General features: G+C 38.7%; 1 protein-coding gene across 4 annotated transcripts in view; it reads right to left on the bottom strand.

Moving 5' to 3' along the window:
• Positions 1–20,194, bottom strand: part of Grhl2 (grainyhead like transcription factor 2) — a 144,730-nt gene that overhangs the window by 25,655 nt on the left and 98,881 nt on the right. For all 4 annotated transcript variants that reach the window (XM_015486346.2, XM_048801931.1, XM_048801932.1 and 1 more), the window contains exons 9-12: positions 15,144–15,302; positions 6,605–6,692; positions 6,022–6,161; positions 2,112–2,143 (exon numbers count right to left, since the gene is read on the bottom strand). In XM_015486346.2, the coding sequence (XP_015341832.1) occupies positions 2,112–2,143; positions 6,022–6,161; positions 6,605–6,692; positions 15,144–15,302 (419 nt within the window). The remainder of the gene's footprint in view (positions 1–2,111; positions 2,144–6,021; positions 6,162–6,604; positions 6,693–15,143; positions 15,303–20,194) is intronic.

Raw genomic sequence — 20,194 nt, 5'->3', positions numbered from 1 at the left:
CTGAGATCTGCTCATCAAGGAGCACTCAGGATCTCAGGCCTTCTCACTCTGACACTAACTTTTCTCCAGAGTTTTTATTTTATTTTATTTTACTTTATTCAAAATACTAAGTGCAATGTTAATGCTAGATAAAATGTTAGAGATAGTTCTATACAAAATCTACAAGTGCAAAACTGAAAAAATCAAAGTGCAGGGATCAAGGAGCTGGCCCAAGACTTCACATTGACAAATGGCAGCCAGGAGAAGAACTCAGGCTTCCTAAGCCCAGTCAATATTCTTTCTGTGCCACCACATGGTCTGTTGTAAGATATGTGAATAACAGATTAGAATTGATAGTGCTAATCATTTCTGTTCATTCAGCCACTGGAAATGTATTATTTGTGTGCCAAGATACAAAGAACAATCTAGTAAGTACTTAGAAAATTTAGAACTCTAAACTTGGAGGTAAATCATAGACAAGATTCTACCCCAAGTTTGGGGAATAATCTTACTCCTTTGAGACTCTTTGCCTTTGGAAAGGAAGGTGGCAAACATTTTTCTGTCAAAGGCTGGACAATAAATATTTAGGCATCATGGCCCATATGACCTCTGTTGTAACTATTGATCCTGTTGTTATAGAACCAAAGCAGTCACAAACAGTACATAAAGGAATCTACATGTTTGGGTCCCAGTAAGACTTTATTTGTGGACACTGGGATTTCATAAATTTTATAAGTCATACAATATTATTCTTCTTTTGAAATTCTTCTTAATTGTTGAAAAATGTAAAAGCCATTGTTAGTTTGCAAAGGGTTGAAAAACAGATGGTAGGCATGAGGTGGTCTTTAGACCATCATATGCCAACCTCTGCTCTAGGAATGAGCCCAGCAATATCTGCTCCATTTACTTTACCAGCTGTGAAATGTTTTACCAGTGAATATATTCATTACCTAGAAATAGGAAGCACAGGTTTGACTGTGGTTTAGATGGGAAAAATATCTAGAAATTTTAGTTACGCATATCTAATGCAAACTAAAAGCATAATATAGATATTGAAAAAGAATGGAGTTCTATCCTGTTTTAAGAGAAAAAAAAACACAATCAAGTCATAAGAAGTTATACCAATATAATCTGCAATTCATGTATTTCTAACACATGTTTTTCTCCGAAGGCCAATTTTAAGGAGACTCTTGACAAATAGACTATTAACAAATCTCCAGTAGTACCCCTGGAGGGAAATTGGGATGTTGAGGGGTAAAACTATATTTTAAAGAATATAAAGAACAAAGAACGGCTGCAGAGAGGGAAGGGATATTTGGATGTTGAGGAGAATGTGACTTAGTCCAGAGGGCAGGATTTGAGAGATGATGGGTTGAAATGAAGAGCAGGTAGATATCAGCTCGACAGACAATACATCTTGCTAAGAGCTAGACTGGTAGAACAGTGTAATGACACTCCCTCCTCACAAAACACACACACACACACACACACACACACACTGAGCTCTCTGTCACGGGCAACATTCAAGCAGAAGCTGGCTGACCACCTCTCAAAGATACAGTATAAATGTTACCATTGCCTAGAAAGAGCCCTCAGCTCAATAGCTTTGAAGGTTCTTTCTTGGCTCTAGACTTCGAAGTTTACAAAATGAGTTAAGAATAGAAAGAACTTTGAAGATCTGACTGCCCCTAAAATTCTTCGGTACCAGGTTTTGGTGAGCATGTGTTCTTTGCAAAGATGGATAACATCCCCTATCACTGTTATACAGAGATATGATGTGGAAAACATTGGCAGCCTTAGTGACAACCTCTAATCTAATCTTAGAGGACAGCAAGCAGGTTCTGAGCCTTTCCAAGTCCCATGGAAACCAGTTAAGTGAGGCCTTCAAGAGATGTGTGTGATCCAGGGATACTGGAAGTAAGGCAGTCTCCTTTGGCTCTTGCCTCAGGCTTACCTTGATCTTGTGTTGGGACCAGCAATGGGCAGCAAGGGCCATCCCCCTCCCTCCCAGATTGTCCCTTTCTCAGCTCCTAAGTGCTGAGCTGAGTGGAAGGTCCCACTTCCTGCCCAGTGTCACATCTACTGACATGAACTGACTCAGGGTGTTTGGGTGAAATAACCAGGTGTCTTACCCTTCTCGCTCATCATCCGTGTTGTAATACACCTGTGGAACAAAACAATAGGCTTACTGTAGGTCAGAGACTGCAAATGGAAATAAAGCATCTGACACACAGACTTTGCCAACTGTTTCTTAAAAAGACAAAACACAAATGTGTTTAATGATGCTCTGCCTGAATTTCTAAGGAAATGCAAATTTTTAACCTCCTCATATTCTCCTTGGGGTTAATTCTTAGATTTTCATGAAATAAAATAGGAAATCTGATTATTTCTAGCTGAAGTCAATCGGATCAGATTACTTTGGCCCTAAGCCAAATCTTGCTCTTGACATCAAGAAAATATGTTGGCAGGATCTAAATCTATTGTTTAGAAAAGCTGTGGCTTGCAGGGTGGCTCAGAGAGCAGGGCTTATGAGTAACCAATCCCACCTGGTCTACAAGCAAGCAGCCTCCATGCACTGTATTACTGGGGAGGGGGTGAGCAAGAGTGCCCCATGGCAGACCAACAGTAACCCCATGCCTTTCAGCTACTGTGGCCCTAAAAGAGCCTGGGTTATCCTCACATCCCACAGCCACACAAATTTAGAAGTAGCATTCAGGCTGGTGAATGTCTCATGACTCTGAGAGCCATTCGTAGCCACAAGGAATCTCTCTGAAAACAAACACCATTAGATGATCAGTGAATGGCCAACAGAATCAGAATTTTTTAAAAAATGTAAAGCATCCTTATTATTTGGTGGAAGATGGGAGAAGTTCAGAGGGAATCTGCTATGTATGTGTATCCTCCTCACCCAATTATTTCTAAAAATTAATTTGGGCCCTTTTGTGAGCTTTATGTGTGTGCTTCAGGGCCAGTTGTGTTTGGGTGGGAAAATGATACCCAAATCCGTATCAAACATTCACATATTCACTTCTAAAGATGTCTCCAATTCTAATACCTTAGTCATTGTCCCTGCCCGGCATGGGTCTGGACAGACACCTTCCCCGCAGATGTTCTCAAAGGCTCCTGGCAGCTCGTGGGATGCTGCCAAACACAGGCCTGGTTGTATAATAACCCTCTTACCTGGTGTGACTCTCTGGAATGAGTCATTCAAGTTACTAGCTCAGATTTCTATGGGAAATTTTTCCTCTGAAATTTTTTTGAGGGGTGTGGCTATTGTTGTAATGTATACCTTATTTCTTCTTCTTAAGCAGAAAACAATAAGGTAAGTTTTTTTCCACGCCAAGGTTCAGTGTGGCATCCAGAGCCCCTGTCACTGTGATGGACCAGAAACGGGCTGTCCATGAGTGAGGGAACCTGGACCACGCTACTGACCACATACCCAGATTGTTTCACAGAAGTTCCTGGTGGGGACTTAGGTTTTATCGGCTTCTGCAAATGTGGCATCATGCACCCACCTGCCTGGCTCCCTGGCAAGGTAAGTCTGCTCAGCAGAGCTGTGGTTGCTGTTCCAACATGGAAGAGCATTCTCCTAAGGGTTTCCCTGCCCTCCCGAGCAGCCCCTCCTTGACCCTTCCTGTCACTGTCCATTCACTTCCTCTCACTTAATAAGCCACCGTTTCTTCCCTGTCAGCCATTGAGCCCCTTGCACTCACAATTTTTTTTTTTTTTTTTTTTAGTACTGCGAGTTGAACCACTGAGCCACATCCTCAGCTCTTTTATATTTATATTTTAGAGACAGGGTCTCACTAAGTTGCTTAGGGCCTCACTGAGATTGGCTTTGAACTCACAATCTTCCAGCCTCAGCCTCTCAAGCTGCTGGGATTACAGGCATGTGCCACCACGCCCAGCATACTCACAATTTTTTTGAGCATGTTTTAGAACCTTAAAATGTCTAAAAGATACATGGAGACATACTATTGCGAATTCCTGGAACCCACTTGGAGATTCTAACTCTGAATTCAAATCTGAATCCTTACCAAAACTCCTGTGAGCTGGGGGGAGATTGTGGACAAACCATGATTCAAGAGACCCTTCCTGGCTTGGCCAGGGAAGAGCAAGGAGGCACCTGCATATGTGTGTGTGTGTGTGTGTGTGTTGGGGGCAGGGGACACATGACCTGCCATGTCACATGGCCCTTCCACCAATAGATTCTTTGAACTATGGCTAAAACTTCTCTTGTTCCTGCCCACCATCCTGCACACATAAGGATACTCTCCTTTTTTTCCATTTTTCCACTAATGAGAGAAATTACCTGTGGAGAAGCCCAAAAAAACACAGCAAGAAGACTCTCAATCTTGGATTTCCCAGCTTCCAGAAATATGAGCCAATAAATTTATGTTTATTAAAGGGCAGGGAGGAAAGGGTGCTCCTTTGGTTGAGGAAGGCTGTAAAGTGCACATTATCCAAAAGAGGATGCCTCCAAGTGCCAAGGTCTCCCCCAAGCTCCCCTAATCACTTGCCTGTTAAAGGCATTCCCACTTGAATCAAAGTGTGAAATATGATATATCAAGAACTATGTAATGTTTTGAACAACCAACAATAAAAAATTAAAAAAAAAAAAAAGGCATTCCCGACATGAGCAGCTGAGATCATGGGGCTTTAATATGAGGTATGAGACTAAAGGCATCCATGGTGCCTATGTAGTGGATTCATTCTCTGGTGTCAACCAGTTTTTAATAATCGTCTGAAGAATCTTCCAATCCACATGTGAGTCAATGAGTTAATGGGGGAACAGGAGACATATGGACTGACCATCACCAAACCATATTCCTGGCAGGTATTCTTGGGTGAATAGGAACTGCTGTGCTATAGTGGGGAGCCCTCAACATGGCTTGGCACTCACTGACTGTGAGAGCCAGAGGGCAGTTGACCCTACTGTGCCCAGAGCTGCAATGAGGCTGATTTTAGCAAGACCCACACCTGCAGCGGTCACTGAGCTGCACACGGCTGTCTGCTTCCCTTCTCCTCTGGTAAACCTGTCTCTCTTCCACCCTGCGAAACCAGCTCTTGTTCTGCATGTCCAAGTGTGCCAACCCCAGCCCCATCCTCATTTCTAGGCCAGAGCACTGCGACTTCCCTCCTGCCTCTGGAAGATGCCCCAAGCATGGAGCTTTTCCCAGAAAAGGCACTTTAAAAGCCTCAGCTGGCCACTGTCCCTTCCTTCAGCTAAGCAAGTTTGAGCCCAAAGCATTTTAACATTCCATCCCTTTTTATTTTTCATGTTGATATAGGGTTTCACTAAGTTGCTTAGGGCCTCACTAAGTTGCTGAGCCTCAAACTTGTGATCCTCCATCCTCAGCTCCCGAGCTGCTGGTATTACAGGTGTGCACACCATGCCCAGCCTATTTTTTTTCATTGATCATTATCATAATATTTTCCATGTTGTTATATGGTTTCCATAATTAAACTTTTAGTGGCTGCATAACACTCCACCAACCTGAGGAACCATAAAAACAGTCAATTATTAGACTTTCAGGATGCTTTAGTATTAGATCTTTAATCTCACTTGTAATCATTTGGATGAGAAATGATTTACCAACTCAATGAAAGCTGTTATTTTACCAAAGGAAAATTTGTTGACAGGGCCTTATTTAATCAAAGAATTTTTCCCTTTGCTCAACTTTATGAAGTTACAGATGCAGTTATATTTGCTAGCATTAGGTGGCGCTCTGCTGCTCTGGCTAATCCCCCATGATAAGCCAACAAAACAATTTCTCTTACAGGTTTTTCAGTCTTCTTGCTTGCTTCCTCTTTCATTGCATTACCAACACTTCACTAGTTCTCTTCTTCCCTTTAGTAAGGGAAGACCTGACATTCTTTCCCATAAAAATGTACTTTTTGAAGACAATAGTGTTAACTTTTCCTCTAATGAATAGAATGTGGGTTTTATTTATGTGGTCAAAATTGCCTAAAGCATTTTTGTCCTATGGCACCACCAGGCCCACAGATGGACAATGGTGGCAGTCAGCAGGGAGGTCTTACCTGTCCAGTCCTCTGCAGGTTTGCAAAGTGAACATCAGGTATGAAGAGAACAGGCTGTGAGTGCAGATCTGGCATGGTTTTGAAGTAGGTGATGTCACTCTTCTTCTGTAAAGGTATGGCGGCCAACTTCCCATCAGAGGCTGGACGCGACCACAAAACCCATAAACGACAGGGTTATGCATGACTGAGAACCCTCAACTACTAGCCCTGTCTTAGCAAAAGTTCATGGCTTTCTCCTACAAAGCTTTCCACATACCATAGATGTGAACACAATTTAAAAGTCTCCCCCAACCCCCCATCCCTCAATGAATAGAGAAAGTGAGCACTGTAGGTGGAGCTTGGGTCCTGACACCCTACAGGAGGATGTCAGTGTTCGTATTACAAAGTCCCTCTGACCTCAGTGTGCTCATGTGAATTTATTTGCTTCTCATTGGGACAATCACCCTGACTGCTAGTAGACAGCAGGCCATGCCTTCCACATTTATGCTTTTCTCTGTAATGCACTTCTTTTCACCTGTTTCCCCAAGGGGTCCGGCCCACCTGGAGCCTTTTCCTTAGCATAATTAGTTTCAGAGAAACTCACCGTTGTTGCACTGGGTTTGGGGGGCTTGGCCTTTCCCTTTCTTCCTGTTCTGCTTCCTCTCTTCGTCTCGGATTTTTCTTTCTGCTCCCTGATAGGAAAAAACAAACACAGACTATGTCAGGCATGTTCTCAGAACATGCAATAAATTTTCACATATACAAATCACAGTGATATATGACAAGGAGACCTGAAAGTTCCATGTTCATCCCTGAAGCAAGATCGGCCTTCAATTCAGGAAGCTGAGCACTCCCATGAGTCTATGCTATGTGTTTGACCTATGAATGATCCCATCTCTCCCAGATTTTCTCCTTTTTTGGTATCTTGCCTATTTAAAGAACTTCAGTTTTGAATCAGTATGGAAAAACCCTGTTCCCTAACTCAGTGATGCCCAGTAAGTAATTTTAGTGATTACAATAAAACGTCATAAGATGAAGCATTGACCAATTAAACTCATTCCTAGTCACAGAGATGGCTTTAAAGTTGAATGTGACATCCCTATAAAATTTTTTCCTTTGCTTGTTATGAGCTTTTTAAAAAATCACCACAGTGGTAGAAAAAGGGAGGGAATTCCTGCCTTACTTTGTGACCACACAATGATATGGGATCGCTTTGCACACACAAGTATAATTTTATTTCCTTATCAATATTCTCATATGTTCTTAGAAATGGTGCTCATTTAACCAAATAGACAAGGTTGTGTCTATTCTCTTCCTGTCTGCCCCTCTGCTCTTTGCAATTTGATTTTTCCATTGGCTCCTTTGCCAATGTTACTAAATCTCATCATTACCTTAATCGGTCTTTCCTGTCATCAATTGCTGCAACCCTGGTCATTTGCTAGCTAATTTCCCTATTCTTATCCCCAGTACAGAAATTCCAGCAAGATTTATTTTTGCTTTCTCTCCATTTTTGCAGAATTCTTCTGCATCATGTTTTCATAATGCCCTAGACAGATGACATTCACACAGACAACCCCAGCCTATACAACTTCTTTATTTGCAGACCCTGCCCCTTGTAGTAGCAGATATAAGGAGCAGTGAAGCTCAGTCTGGCCACCAAGCTCTACCTCTTTAGAAACTGCTCCCAAATCATCACACACAAAAGTGATTTGACAAGATAAAATTTTAACCTTCTGCATGCCAATAAAGAAATGGCAAAAGACAGTTTAGTGAAAATACTTGCAATAAAACATCACATAAAGCGTCAAACTCTAAATAGATAATGAGTCAGATGAAAAGAACAACATACGAATGCAAAAGGGGACAAAGATCATAAAACAGGCACCACACAGAAAAAAACACACAGATGGTTTGAATTAAAACAACGACATAAACTTTTTTGTTATCAAATTGGCTCTTTAAAAAAAAAAAAGTGGATTGCCAATCCTGGCCAAGGTGAGGCCGGCCATAACACTGGGGATTTGGAGTCAACAAAGGCGTCATAAAGGAGATGGCTTTTGAGCCAGTTCTTAAAGAATTAATAATAATAGCAATACACACGTGTCACTTGTCCTGTGCCTGGTGATTTCTAAGAGATTTACATAGATAGCATCGAATAGCTACAGTATGTAAGCCAGATAATTTAAATACATATTTTTATATTCAGAAAATACCACAGGGAGCAATTGTTTTACTTACACTAAGGAGAGTGATTATTTATAGTGTTCCCTTTTAGTTTTGTCATTGACACAGATTATGCAAACTCATAGCAAGAGAGAGATAAATTATTGAAATATCCTCTTTATAGAGTGTTTGTATTTAGAAAAATGTACTATTTTCAGAAAATAAAGGGTTGAATGCAGACATTACCTTGCTCAAATGGATGTGAAATACTAGCAAGAGACCCTCCAAAATATTAAAGTTCATAAAGGAAAGTACTCACTTTTTTTTCAGGTTTATAAAAGGCATTTTTCTCTGTGTTGGGAGCTCTGTGTAATATAGTATTTAACATGAATAGAATCCTGGCTTTCTCTCATCTAAGTTACATTTCATCCAAGACACACCCCAAGTTTGGCTTTGGCCAAACACTTTTGTTTCTAAATTAGTGTTTTTGTGTTTTTTTTTTTAATACTATTTCTGTAAGGAATAGGTTTGGGATTATTCTTTTTCAAGATTTATATATGTTCGGGGCTGGGGATGTGGCTCAAGTGGTAGCACGCACGCCTGGCATGCGTGCGACCCGGGTTCGATTCTCAGCACCACATACAAACAAAGATGTTGTGTCCACCGAAAACTAAAATATAAGTATTAAAATTCTCTCTCTGTCTCTCTCTCTTAAAAAAAAAAGATTTATATATGTTCAATGTAGATTTTTAGGCATTCTTTGATATATTAAAACCAAGGGATTGACATAGAACAGAGCAGATCTCTAGAGAACACAGTCTTGGTGCCACTTCTATATAAGGAATTTCCTGCCCAGAATGCCCAGATATCAACATGACAAAAGAATTCTAACAATATCCAAACACTCTTGGGAGAACCACAGTTCTCTTTTCTAAAATAAAGTTTTTGGCTTGGCAAAAATGAAGTTTTTGACTTGACAATGCCCCAGGGAAGTTTTAATTACTCCATTAAGATGGAGATAGCTTCCCTCCTAAAGTCTCTCAAGAATCCTTTCCCTGCTAGGATTATTTGTGACTTGAAGCTTAAAGAAAACACTACTTCTATTCTTATTAAAATGTAAAAAGAAGGTCTAGTTCTTCCAGAAGAGTACCATCTGCTACAAGGGTGAAAGTTATCACTTGAAAATAATTTCCCCATCTCAATATTCTTTCACTATGGAGTGTTAAATTTGAAAAATGTATCTGAAGAGTTCTAACTACATTGTGATTGCTTCTGCCAACACTGGAGAGAGAATGGCTATTTCTGTCTTTTATTTAGCACTTACATTGTTTCTCTTAAATTTATTTTAAGATTGCAACTTCATTCTCAAGTTTCGGTGCAGTATAGTTACTGTTTGCAATAATACAAATTCTTTTTTCATGGAAGATTATGGAAGTAACTAAATGTAGACATAAAAATAGTATACACAATTATCTATCTAGGTAGTTATACAGATATTTCCTGAATTTCTTTTTTTTTAAGAGAGAGAGAGAGAGAGAGAGAGAGAGAGAGAGAGAGAATTTTTAATATTTATTGTTTAGTTTTCAGCAGACACAACATCTTTATTTTATTTGTATGTGGTGCTGAGGATCGAACCCAGCGCCGCACGCATGCCAGGCGAGCTCACTACCACTAGAGCCACATCCCCAGCCCTAGTTCCTGAATTTCTAATGCATAAACATGCATTTCAATAGAAGTCTCCATATTACAAAAAAAAAAAAAAAAATTAGAGAAAGCCCTTATTTTCCACCTGTAGACCCACCGGTATATTAATTAGAAATTAAGCTGGAGGATTATAAATAGTGCAGAATTGCATCTGTTAAAGATTCTAGACTGTGATTAGAAAACTTATGGTTTTAAAATAGAATAGTTCTCCACCCTTGTTTTAGAAGATAATTTAAATCAAGCATTTGTACTTTTACACCTATTTGAAAAGTATACAAATGAATTTTTATTTCTCTTTCTAATCTCCCAGGAGTGATTTTTGCCTGGGTTTTGAAATTAGAGCTGTAAATATAGGGGAGTGATTACACTAAGGGGAGTAATTATTTATAGTGTAAAATATAATATAATGAAAAATTATAACAAAAGACTCTATCCAGCTTATTAGAGAAGTTGACAGCCATTACAGTCAATCCCCCTACATGGTACCATAAGATTTTCCCATGTGGGTTTCTGGACTCCCTCCTAATCCTCAGCAATAGGATTTCTAACACCCACTAGAAACTCATTACTTCACTAGTTACTTAGAGTAAATACTATTAACTCAAAATTCTCCAACCATGTTCTTCTACCTCACCCTATTATTTACTTAATTGAAATAATTGGCTACTGGAAATGCCACCTAGTTTCTGATTGGCAAAATGTATGTTAACATGATTTCTTTTGGGGGAGATATTTATGTTTACAAAATGCCCACATGGGTAAGTGAGCCTCCCAACCATTTCTTTTCTTGCTACAGATGACCCTGGTAGGTAGCATGAGTTCAGGCAGTAAATATGTTAGAAAAACCCATTCAATCCTCTTTCCCATCCTCTGTCTTTTAAAGGTAAACTGTGAATGAAAATTTATAAGATACTCTTAGTTTCTTAAGCCCTCTTTTTCTAGAGCATAGCTTAATAATATAACATTCTCTATTCATTCTGCAAGGTTTTTTGGTCTTGTTTTTTATCACTTCAACACTATGCAACGAGACAATTACATGAACAATTTTATAGGCTTTCTTTTTCCCATTCCCAATTCCAGCTGCCAGAGTAAAGGTAAACTGGTTGTTAAATATTTCTAGCCCATCTTTCCCTCCCTTTTCCCTCCATTTTTCGGGGTGGGGGGAGTATTGGAGATTGAATCCAGGGCCTTATATGTGATAGGCAAACTCCCTGCTCCTGAGCTACATCCCCAGCCCACCTTCCTTTCTTCTTGCTTTTAACTTTACACCTTATTCCCATGGAGTAAACCTTCATGGAGGGGGATTCCACCATCTCCCTTGGAATTTCTGGAATAAAGTAAGGGAATTCAAATTATCTAAATGCTTTCCCATTTATACATCTGAAAATTCTATGCTGTAAATCATTTGAAATGTTTTCTTAATATGTTGAACTAAAGACATAAACTGGTTTTCTTTTGGTTTTAAAGCCTACCTTGGGTCTTTCTTGAGGTTTTGAAATAGTTATCATTTTGTTATTTCATGCGTAAAGTTATTCATTTATTCAAATAGTTCAAGTTTGGAAATAGACCTGTATTTGTATCCAGCTCTGTTCTACTGTATGACTCTGGCCAAGTGGTTTGTGGCTTTAGACCCACAGTGTACACTGATGTGATTGGCCTGTGTCATGGAGACTGCCCAATGGTCCCTCAGAGCATGGTGCTGCTCTGAGGATTGGGTAATTGACACTAATTAAAATCACCATGGCCTGAAAGGCTATTGAGTTGAGGGCTGCACATTGCTAGGCTGCATGTCCCTCCACCCCTGTGTGGCTGGAGCTACTACGTCTCCCTTCTCTTGATCTTCTCTGCCTTCTGCTGTCATTGCTCTCAGCTCATGGAGCCCACTTCTCCCTGTGCCCTTTTACTGCTAAACCCTAACTTTCGGATATTTTAATGTCACTATAGACCTTTAACATAAGGACTGCGGCTCTTGATTCCAGAGCAATGGGCAGTACCGAACCAGCTACTGGCCTCTTTTTCCCCAGCATCTAACCTGTTTAATGTCCTTTCACTCACAGTTCATACCTAACAGCAGTTAGTCAGCTTATTCTATTTTTCATACAGTCTCCTCATCCTCTCCGATTTTTAAATAATTGTATTATGTCTACATCATCAGACCATCCTGTCTCTCCCATCATGTAGAATCAGATTTATAGGGAAATACGTTCTTCATGGTCACCATCAGCACTTTTATCAATGTTGTAGACGTTACCATTAAAGTTCATTCTCTACTAAATTTTCCAAGAGGGAATGGTCACTAAATTAGGTGGGGAGGTTGTTGTTGTTGCTATTTATTATTATTATTATTATTTTGGCTTCTTGTGCCTGCAGTCCTTACACCTGAAAGTTAATTTGGTTGGATATAAAATTCTTGATTATATTTTCTTTATCTATTAAATATCATGGTCTTTTGACAAGGCATTGCTATTGAAGTTTGATGATAAATGTTTCTTATTAGTGACTGATTATCTTACTTAGTTCTCCAAAGAATATTTTTTCTAGTTTTGAAAGGCCAATAGCTCAACTACTTGGTACTAGTTATCCTGGGTCAATTTTGCCTAGTATATGGTAGACCATTTAAATATGTATACTTTCCATTTCAAGTTTTCCTAATTTATCATTCTTAGCACTTGTTCTATTCCATCGTTTTGTCTTTTGCTCAAAAATTTCTAATACATACACAAATATTCGAATTATATTTGTAAAGAAAATAAATTTCTTTTTTATATTTATTATTTTTGGTCATAATTCTTTTTTTCCAATTTTAAAAACAGTACTACTTTCCGGCTTACGTTTCCTTATGATGTCATCTGTTGTATTTATGCACTGTTGTTGTTGCTTTCTGTGTTGTCTTCCAAAATATTTTATTCTTTTATTTCTAAATTCTTTCCTGAATTCTAACACATATCTTTTCAAATCATCTTTTCTCCAACATCATGTGTATGAGTTTTTCCAATTGTGATTTATATTGATCTTCCTAACTTTATTGTTTTCTTAACTTCATTTAGCTCATTTGGAACACTGGACTGTAGCTTTCACCAGTTTAAGGTGATGTCTTTGCAACATGCATTCATTGCCCATAGGAAAGTCTGATCTTAATCTCTTTTTGGGGGATTTGATAGTTTACTGTTGGCCAATTTTAAGTGAAATATATGGGCCAGCATACTTCCTCCGGGCTCACACTCTCTTCTAGTGTGTTCACAAGAGTCTTGTTATTTCAACTTTCCCTTTTCTTTTCACCCAAACTCAATTTGATTCTACTATCAGCAATCTTCCCCAGAACAAGATTTTGTTCTAAAAGAAAACTTCAGTTTATCACTTTTTATAAAGAACAAAACACTTCCGTATGCAGTCCCTTTGCACTCATCAGAAAACTGGAGTCCACAGACTCTGTTCCTTCCCACCCTAGTCACACACACCATGCTCAGAATGTCCACTTCTGTGCTGTCCAGGGTAGTACTGGGGTGTCCCTTGGGAGTACTGGAGGGTTTCCTGCTCTTTGGCCATCACGTTGCCCCATGACTTTCCCTCTTAGCTGTGGATCTCATTACTGATGCTTAGTCCCATTCATATTTGGATTTGTGAGGATCTCTTATCACTTAGCCAAGGGATTTTTAAACTTCGCTATTCTAATTGCTGAGCCATATTTATGGTAAAGTTTAGGGAGATTCAAAGCACATGTTTACTGAGTGCATGTGTACTAAAGAACTCACTTTACAGGTGATGTTTCCATTCTAAAAAGACCTAGATAAGGCCCATTTAACCCATAAAGTTACATTGCTATGTTATGAGATAGTATCTACATGCAATAAAAACTATTGATCTATTATTTCAGTTATCTAATCAAATCAGACCATAGCACAGAGTGGGTTATAGGCCAAATGTTTGTCCCTGCCCCATTCGTATGCTGAAGCTCTAACCCAAATGTGATGATGTTTGGAGGTGGGGCCCTCCGTTTAAATGAGGTGGTATGGGTGGGGTCCTGATGATGCAATTAGTGTCCTTATAAAAAGAGACACACAAGTGGTTTTTCTTTATCCATCATGTGAGGGCACAGAAAGAAGATGACACCTATAAGCAGGAAGAGGACCTTCACCTCTAAACTAGTCAGCACCTCAATCTTAGACTTTCTAGCCTCCGAATTGTGAGAAATAAATTTCTGTTGTCGAAGCCATCCTGTCTGTGGTATTTTGTTATAGTAGCCTGAGTTGACCAAGACACTGTGCAATGTCAATCAATCATTAAAACAGTTGTAAAATGATTAACTAAAAAAATAAAAAACATGCCTCACTTTTGCTGAGGTTGGATTTGAACTCCTGATTCTCTTGTCTGTCTCTAGAGTCTCTGGGATTACAGGTATACACTATGGCACCTACCATACATCAATTTTTAATTCTGTATAGTGTCAATTATTTTCACATGTCTGGTTAGTTTTGCCCATGTCATAATACAATAATGTGCCTGTTAAATATGATTGAATTTTTCTTTATATTGCTATAATTGTTGTCATTTACAGTAATTTGGAAAATAATTTCTTCCTAATTATTCTTTAAAGGCAATATGTTTATAAAGTGAAATTTACTTAAAATGGAGTATAAATATTCAATATTAATAAATATTTAATATAATGTGAATGTTAGTATATTAAATTTTAATGATATTTACAAATTTTGTAGGTAATTTCTTATATGAATTTTTCTAAACACTGATTTTCATGATTGAAATCATGAAACAATTTTGACTTGATTCAGTGTTGTTGTATATTTGAAGATTCAATAGAGTACTATTCAATCAAATTTAGTCTTTATATTCAAATTATTTTCTGACTTTAATAAAAAGAAAGACTCTTAAAAAATCCTCAGCTAAGTTTTTACTTAAATATCAATAGAATTCTGAATAATGCAGATACTGTTCCTAAAATATTTCTGTTTTCCAACTGATTAAGAAGTTGTTAGTAATCTGTATTGTTCAAAAAAATTTTTTTTCTTAATTGAAATAAAATTTTTATCCCACTAAAAAACAAACAAACAAACAAACAAACAAACAAAAAAAACAGACTGGTCACTTCCTAGCCATCTAATGGGAACTGAGAATTAAAAGATTACCACACCCATGGTGATTGATGAAGTCATCATTTTGACACTACTAGACAAGAGAAGGTGACAAGGAGGAAATGTCATTAAAGGCAATATCTAATAACAAAGATACCTTTATGATAAACTGTCATCTTTACTCACTTTGTCGCAGAAGACCTTGATCTGGCAATAAGCTCTGTGAATGGGTTTATTGCTACGATTATTATAACTGTACGTATCAATCTGAATCATCAAAGGAAGTCCTTTCACTCCTTTCTGGGAGGAGAAATCTGTACTCAGGCAATTCACGGTGATAAAAATCTGAAGGAGGGAGAAAGAAAGGAGAAACTTTACAAGTTACCAAACCAAGGATCTCCAAAAACAGGCATCAGCCTTCAACTGATGAAAATAATGAACAAACCTATAAGGCAATTGAAGAATATTGTGACATAGTAAAAACCTGTTGAATGCATAAAACGTAACATACATTATATAATTTATAATTATAAAATTCTAAGCTCTTTTCCTTTCATATTTGATTGAAAGAGACCATTTATTAAGTTTCTTGAAAATACGTCAGCAAAGTCTTATTTTCGTAAACATATGTAAATGGATGAACACTGTCTTCTCAACATATTCGAGTTGTCACTTCTCATAGATCAGTTTCTCTAATCTCTGACCTGTGGGATTAAAAATAAATAAATTCAGATAACACCTTCCTTTGTGAATTCTTACAGTGGAACTAGTTAACTGTTGATGTGTCTGTCTTTCTTACTTGACTAATCTTGAGCATCAGATCCAAAATTATTTAATTTTGTTTTTGAGTACAAGAAAGGAGAAAGTTTACAAGTTACCAAACCAAGGATCTGGCACCTAGTGCAGTTCCTGCAGAAGAAAAGGTATTCAATGAGCATTTGACGAATGAATCAGAATTGTTCTGCAGAAAGTCCACTAGGTCAAGAGTCAAAGGTTCCAAGGTTAAGCCCCAGCTCTAGCATTAACCAGCTAAGAGACCCATGCAAATTACTATGTCTTCAACTTTCAATTTTCCCTTTGAATCATCATTAAGATCCCTCCCTACAGGACAGAAGGTAAATACTAATACACTCCATGTTAGGAGGTAGAAAGTGTAATGGCATGGACACCCTCATCGGATAGGATGAAGCATCAAGAAATACAACAGAGATTGTGTGAATCCAAAAAAGGAGTAACTCAGGTAAAGTACTGAGGATTACAGCAATGACTAACAAAAGAACTGAAAGTAGTTTCATTATAAAATGTTGAAAGAAACAGAAAGAGATCCAAGTGCACTAAATTTATTCTTATCTTATACACTGGGTAGCTGTCAATAGATAAGGTGATTTATCACAGAATTGAGCTATAAATATAGCACCCACACTAAGTGGGAACTACATAGACAATTAAGAGGTAGTCTCTGAGAAGAACCAGTCTTACTAGACTATTTCCTTTGTACTATTTTCATTTGATGACACATGTACTACTTTTTTTTTTTTTGTACCAGGAATTGAACCCAAGGGCACTTAACCACTGAGCCGCATCCCCAGCCCTTTTCATTTTCTGTTTTGAGACAGAGTCTCACTATATCACTTAGGGCCTTGCTAAGTTGCTGAGGCTGGCTTTGAACTTGAGATCCTTTTGCCTCAGCCTCCTGAGCTGCTGAGCTTATGGGCTTGCACCACCCCTGGCTTACTTATATATATATATTTTTAAGTTTGAACAATTCATTGCTTTCAATTTGTACAGTTATGTATTCTGAAAACCATCTCATCTGATGTATTATTTAATCTTTATTTGTGTATTTTTTTGATCCCCTGAGCTTTTTATTCACCTTCAAACCCTAGATGTAAAGACTTCTGTGTCACAGAGAAACCAGAAAGATTCACCCTGTAGGAAGTGAAGACTCACAGTTCTTTTTAATATTTTTGTGTAACTATGAGGCCTGATTTAATTCCTTTCAAATCCTCGGCCTGTAACCATTTGATAATTTTGGTGACCAGGCACATACTTTTTAGTGCTGTATCTCCCTAAACATCATTTTCCTTAATTTTTTTTAGCTTGTCACTTGGCAATGAGACATGCACCTTCGAGGCACCGGTTCAGTAGTGACAAGTCCAGCTGACAGATCTTAATAACACACTAATTACAATAGCCACGTGCACTGGTCCTCAGGCTCTCACATTTCTATCCTCCATCTGAAAACAAATGCCTAACGATGACCTGACTACATGAACAAGGACGGAGATCCAGAAGGACTCTAAGTAATGAAGTTGTCCTGCATATGGGATTCAGGCTAAATAAGTAAACTTTAGCTGCTCTGGCCCCAAAAACACAAAAGAAGGGTGACTGTATGAGGTGATGGATACATTAATTTGCTTCAATCACTTTTACTAACTATATGTATCCCTCAACATCATGTTGCACAGGAGAATATCATGCTAAGTGAAATAAGCCAATCCCAAAAAACTAAAGGCTGAATGTTCTTTCTGATATATGGATGCTAGCACAAATAAGGGGTGGGGGTGGGGGCGCGATAGACGTTCATTGGATTAGACAAATGGAAATGAAGGAAGGGGAAGGAAGATGGGAATAGGAAAGACCATAGAATGAATCAGACATATCATCAATATATGAACAGTGAAACTCCACATCATACAATTGCAAGAATGGGATCCTAATTAGAATAAGTTATACTTCATGTATGTATAATATGTCAAAATACATTCTACTGTCATGTATATCTAAAAAGAACAAATTTTTTTTTAAAAAAATTTTAAGCTATAAAAAACAACAACAACAAAGGACTATCTCAGTGGCTAAGAGATTCTTAGTTCAACCCTGGTACCCATGAATAAATGAATAAATAACATCATGTTGCACACCTTAAATATACACAATAAAAGGTTTTTTTTAAAGTTGATCTAACTGTGGATATGCTCATTTTATTTATGCATTTCTTTAAGTCATTTGCTCATTCAGTCTGTAAATGTCCACAGAAGCCCCTGATGGGTCAAACAGCATTAGATGTCAGAAGTAAAGAGGAAAGACCACCCTGCCTCATAGAGCTGACAGTCTAAGGGGAAGAGAGATAAGAAATCCAGAAATAACCAACACACTGTGGTCAAGATTATCCTAAGGAGACATATGTCCAGAGGTTCCAAGAATGTAGAGCAGAGCCCTGAGCCTGGAAGATACTAGTAAAATACAAACTGCAAACATGCTGGGCTCCAAGTGGGGGCCTCATAAATACTGAGGAATGGGAAAGAAGAAGAGAGCAACCAAAGATGCCAGTGTCATATAATGTAGGGGAACTTAGTGACAAGGACTTCCAAGAAAGAAGATGCCAGGCTCAATGCTCCTACTGGAATTCCAGCATAAAAGCATTTTGCCCACCATGGTCACCAAGACGGAAAATGCTACCTAGAGCTCTTGGAGATTCCTTAATGGCAGAGAATTTTTATTTAATATTCATTCATGCAACAAATATTTTAAAATGCCTTCCAAGGTCTCGAGACTGCCAGCACAGATGTGCTAGGTATGGTTTCTGCAATCACAGAAGTCAGAAATGAGATGGTGAGCCAGGTACGTTGACACACACCTGTAATCCCAGCCCAGTGGCTTGAGACACTGAAGCAGGAGGATTGAAAGTTCAAAGCCAGCCTTAGCAATTTAGTGAGGCCCTGAGCAACTCAGTGTGACCCTGCCTCTAAATAAAATACAAAAAAAGTGGGAGAAACAAAAAAGTACTGGAGATGTGGCTCAGCGGTTAAGTGCCCCTGAGTTCCATCCCCAGTGCCAAAAAAAAAGAAAAAGAGAGAAATGAGATGGTGAGAAAGATAATGGGGCAGCACTGGAAAGATGACAATAGCTTCATTGAATGCTGATCCTTAATAAATAAACATAAAAGTTCTTTTCCAGGAACCCTTGACTTCTTTTATTGTTATTACTGACAATACGGGGTTATCTTGGCCAGAATGCATAAATATTGTTTTATGTCAGCAAATCAAATGTTCACTGTGCTGAGCAGTCATCCTCCATTCTAGCCACATGGTTCATAGAGAGCTTCCTGGTGGTGACTGTAATCCACATGGCCCTCAGTCCAGAAAATGTTTCCTAGAGCTCCAGGAGTAACCCAGACGTGTGTGTGTGTGTGTGTGTGTGTGTGTGTGTGTGTGTGTTCCTTTAAAAAGCCTGCCTAGTTCTACAGAAGCCAGAGGAGAAAGCGTTCTGAAGAATATTTCCTAAGTGATTAGATTTCATGGTTGGCTCACCGATTTAACAATGCATCACTCATGGTGGATATATACTCTGTCACGCAGCAAAAAGTATTCATTGTGGTTTTATCAGCTCCAAGTCTCAACTAAGAGAGCTGGAGTGATGGATCGTGACTGTTTACAAGGGCCACTTAAGTAGACAAATTCACTGAAATCACAGATGGTTATTGGCAATATAAATAGACTAAATCCTCCTTAGAGGGCCTATAAAAATCAGTTATGCAGTAGAGATGGTCTTTAACGGTCACACAGGCTACCACAGACTAGACTCCACAGGGAGACACTTGAAGCAGTTTCTCTTAATAGAGAAAAGTCCTTGGTTCAAGGCCTAATGGGCTCCCTTTGACTCGAGGCATCCTGATTTCCCAACAAGTAAACAACAGGAGACTCTGCTTCTCTGCTACATTGTGTTGGGTGTGATCCTAACAGGCAGGGATTTTATAACAGGGTTGGCGCTGCTCTCCTCTTGCCTGGCTCCCGCCAGTGGAAAGTGCAGTTTCAGTGCCTGATGGCATCAGTCACAGTCTCACTGTGCTGCACTCAAAACCCAAATGGTTGAACTTTAACTGAAGGGCTGCAGCTAAGGGTTGGGAAGGACATTAACTAAAACCTTGCCTGGGAACAGATGAGCATTACATTGTTTTATTTTGCAATCCCAATCATGTCCCAGTTCCATGCATAGCAGGCAAATGTGAGAGCTGATTTCTTGAACAAAGCTGAAATCTTTATCTACAAAGCACTTGTACTGGAGAGGCCTAAGGAAAAGGCATGATTTCATCCACCAAATGTTCGCCCAAATGTCAAGCACACAGAGTTCTTTTTGACTTCAATGGGAATACCGATTATGTAAAGAGCAGACAAATGTCATAAATAATTGATCTGTCACCCAAGTTATGAATGCTACAGATATGTTCACATAAT

Source organism: Marmota marmota, unplaced genomic scaffold (genome assembly GCF_001458135.2).
Source record: "Marmota marmota marmota unplaced genomic scaffold, marMar, whole genome shotgun sequence".
In the NCBI taxonomy this organism is placed as follows: domain Eukaryota; kingdom Metazoa; phylum Chordata; class Mammalia; order Rodentia; family Sciuridae; genus Marmota; species Marmota marmota.
Note: the sequence above shows the minus strand (reverse complement) of the source record. Positions and strands in the feature narration are given on the sequence as shown.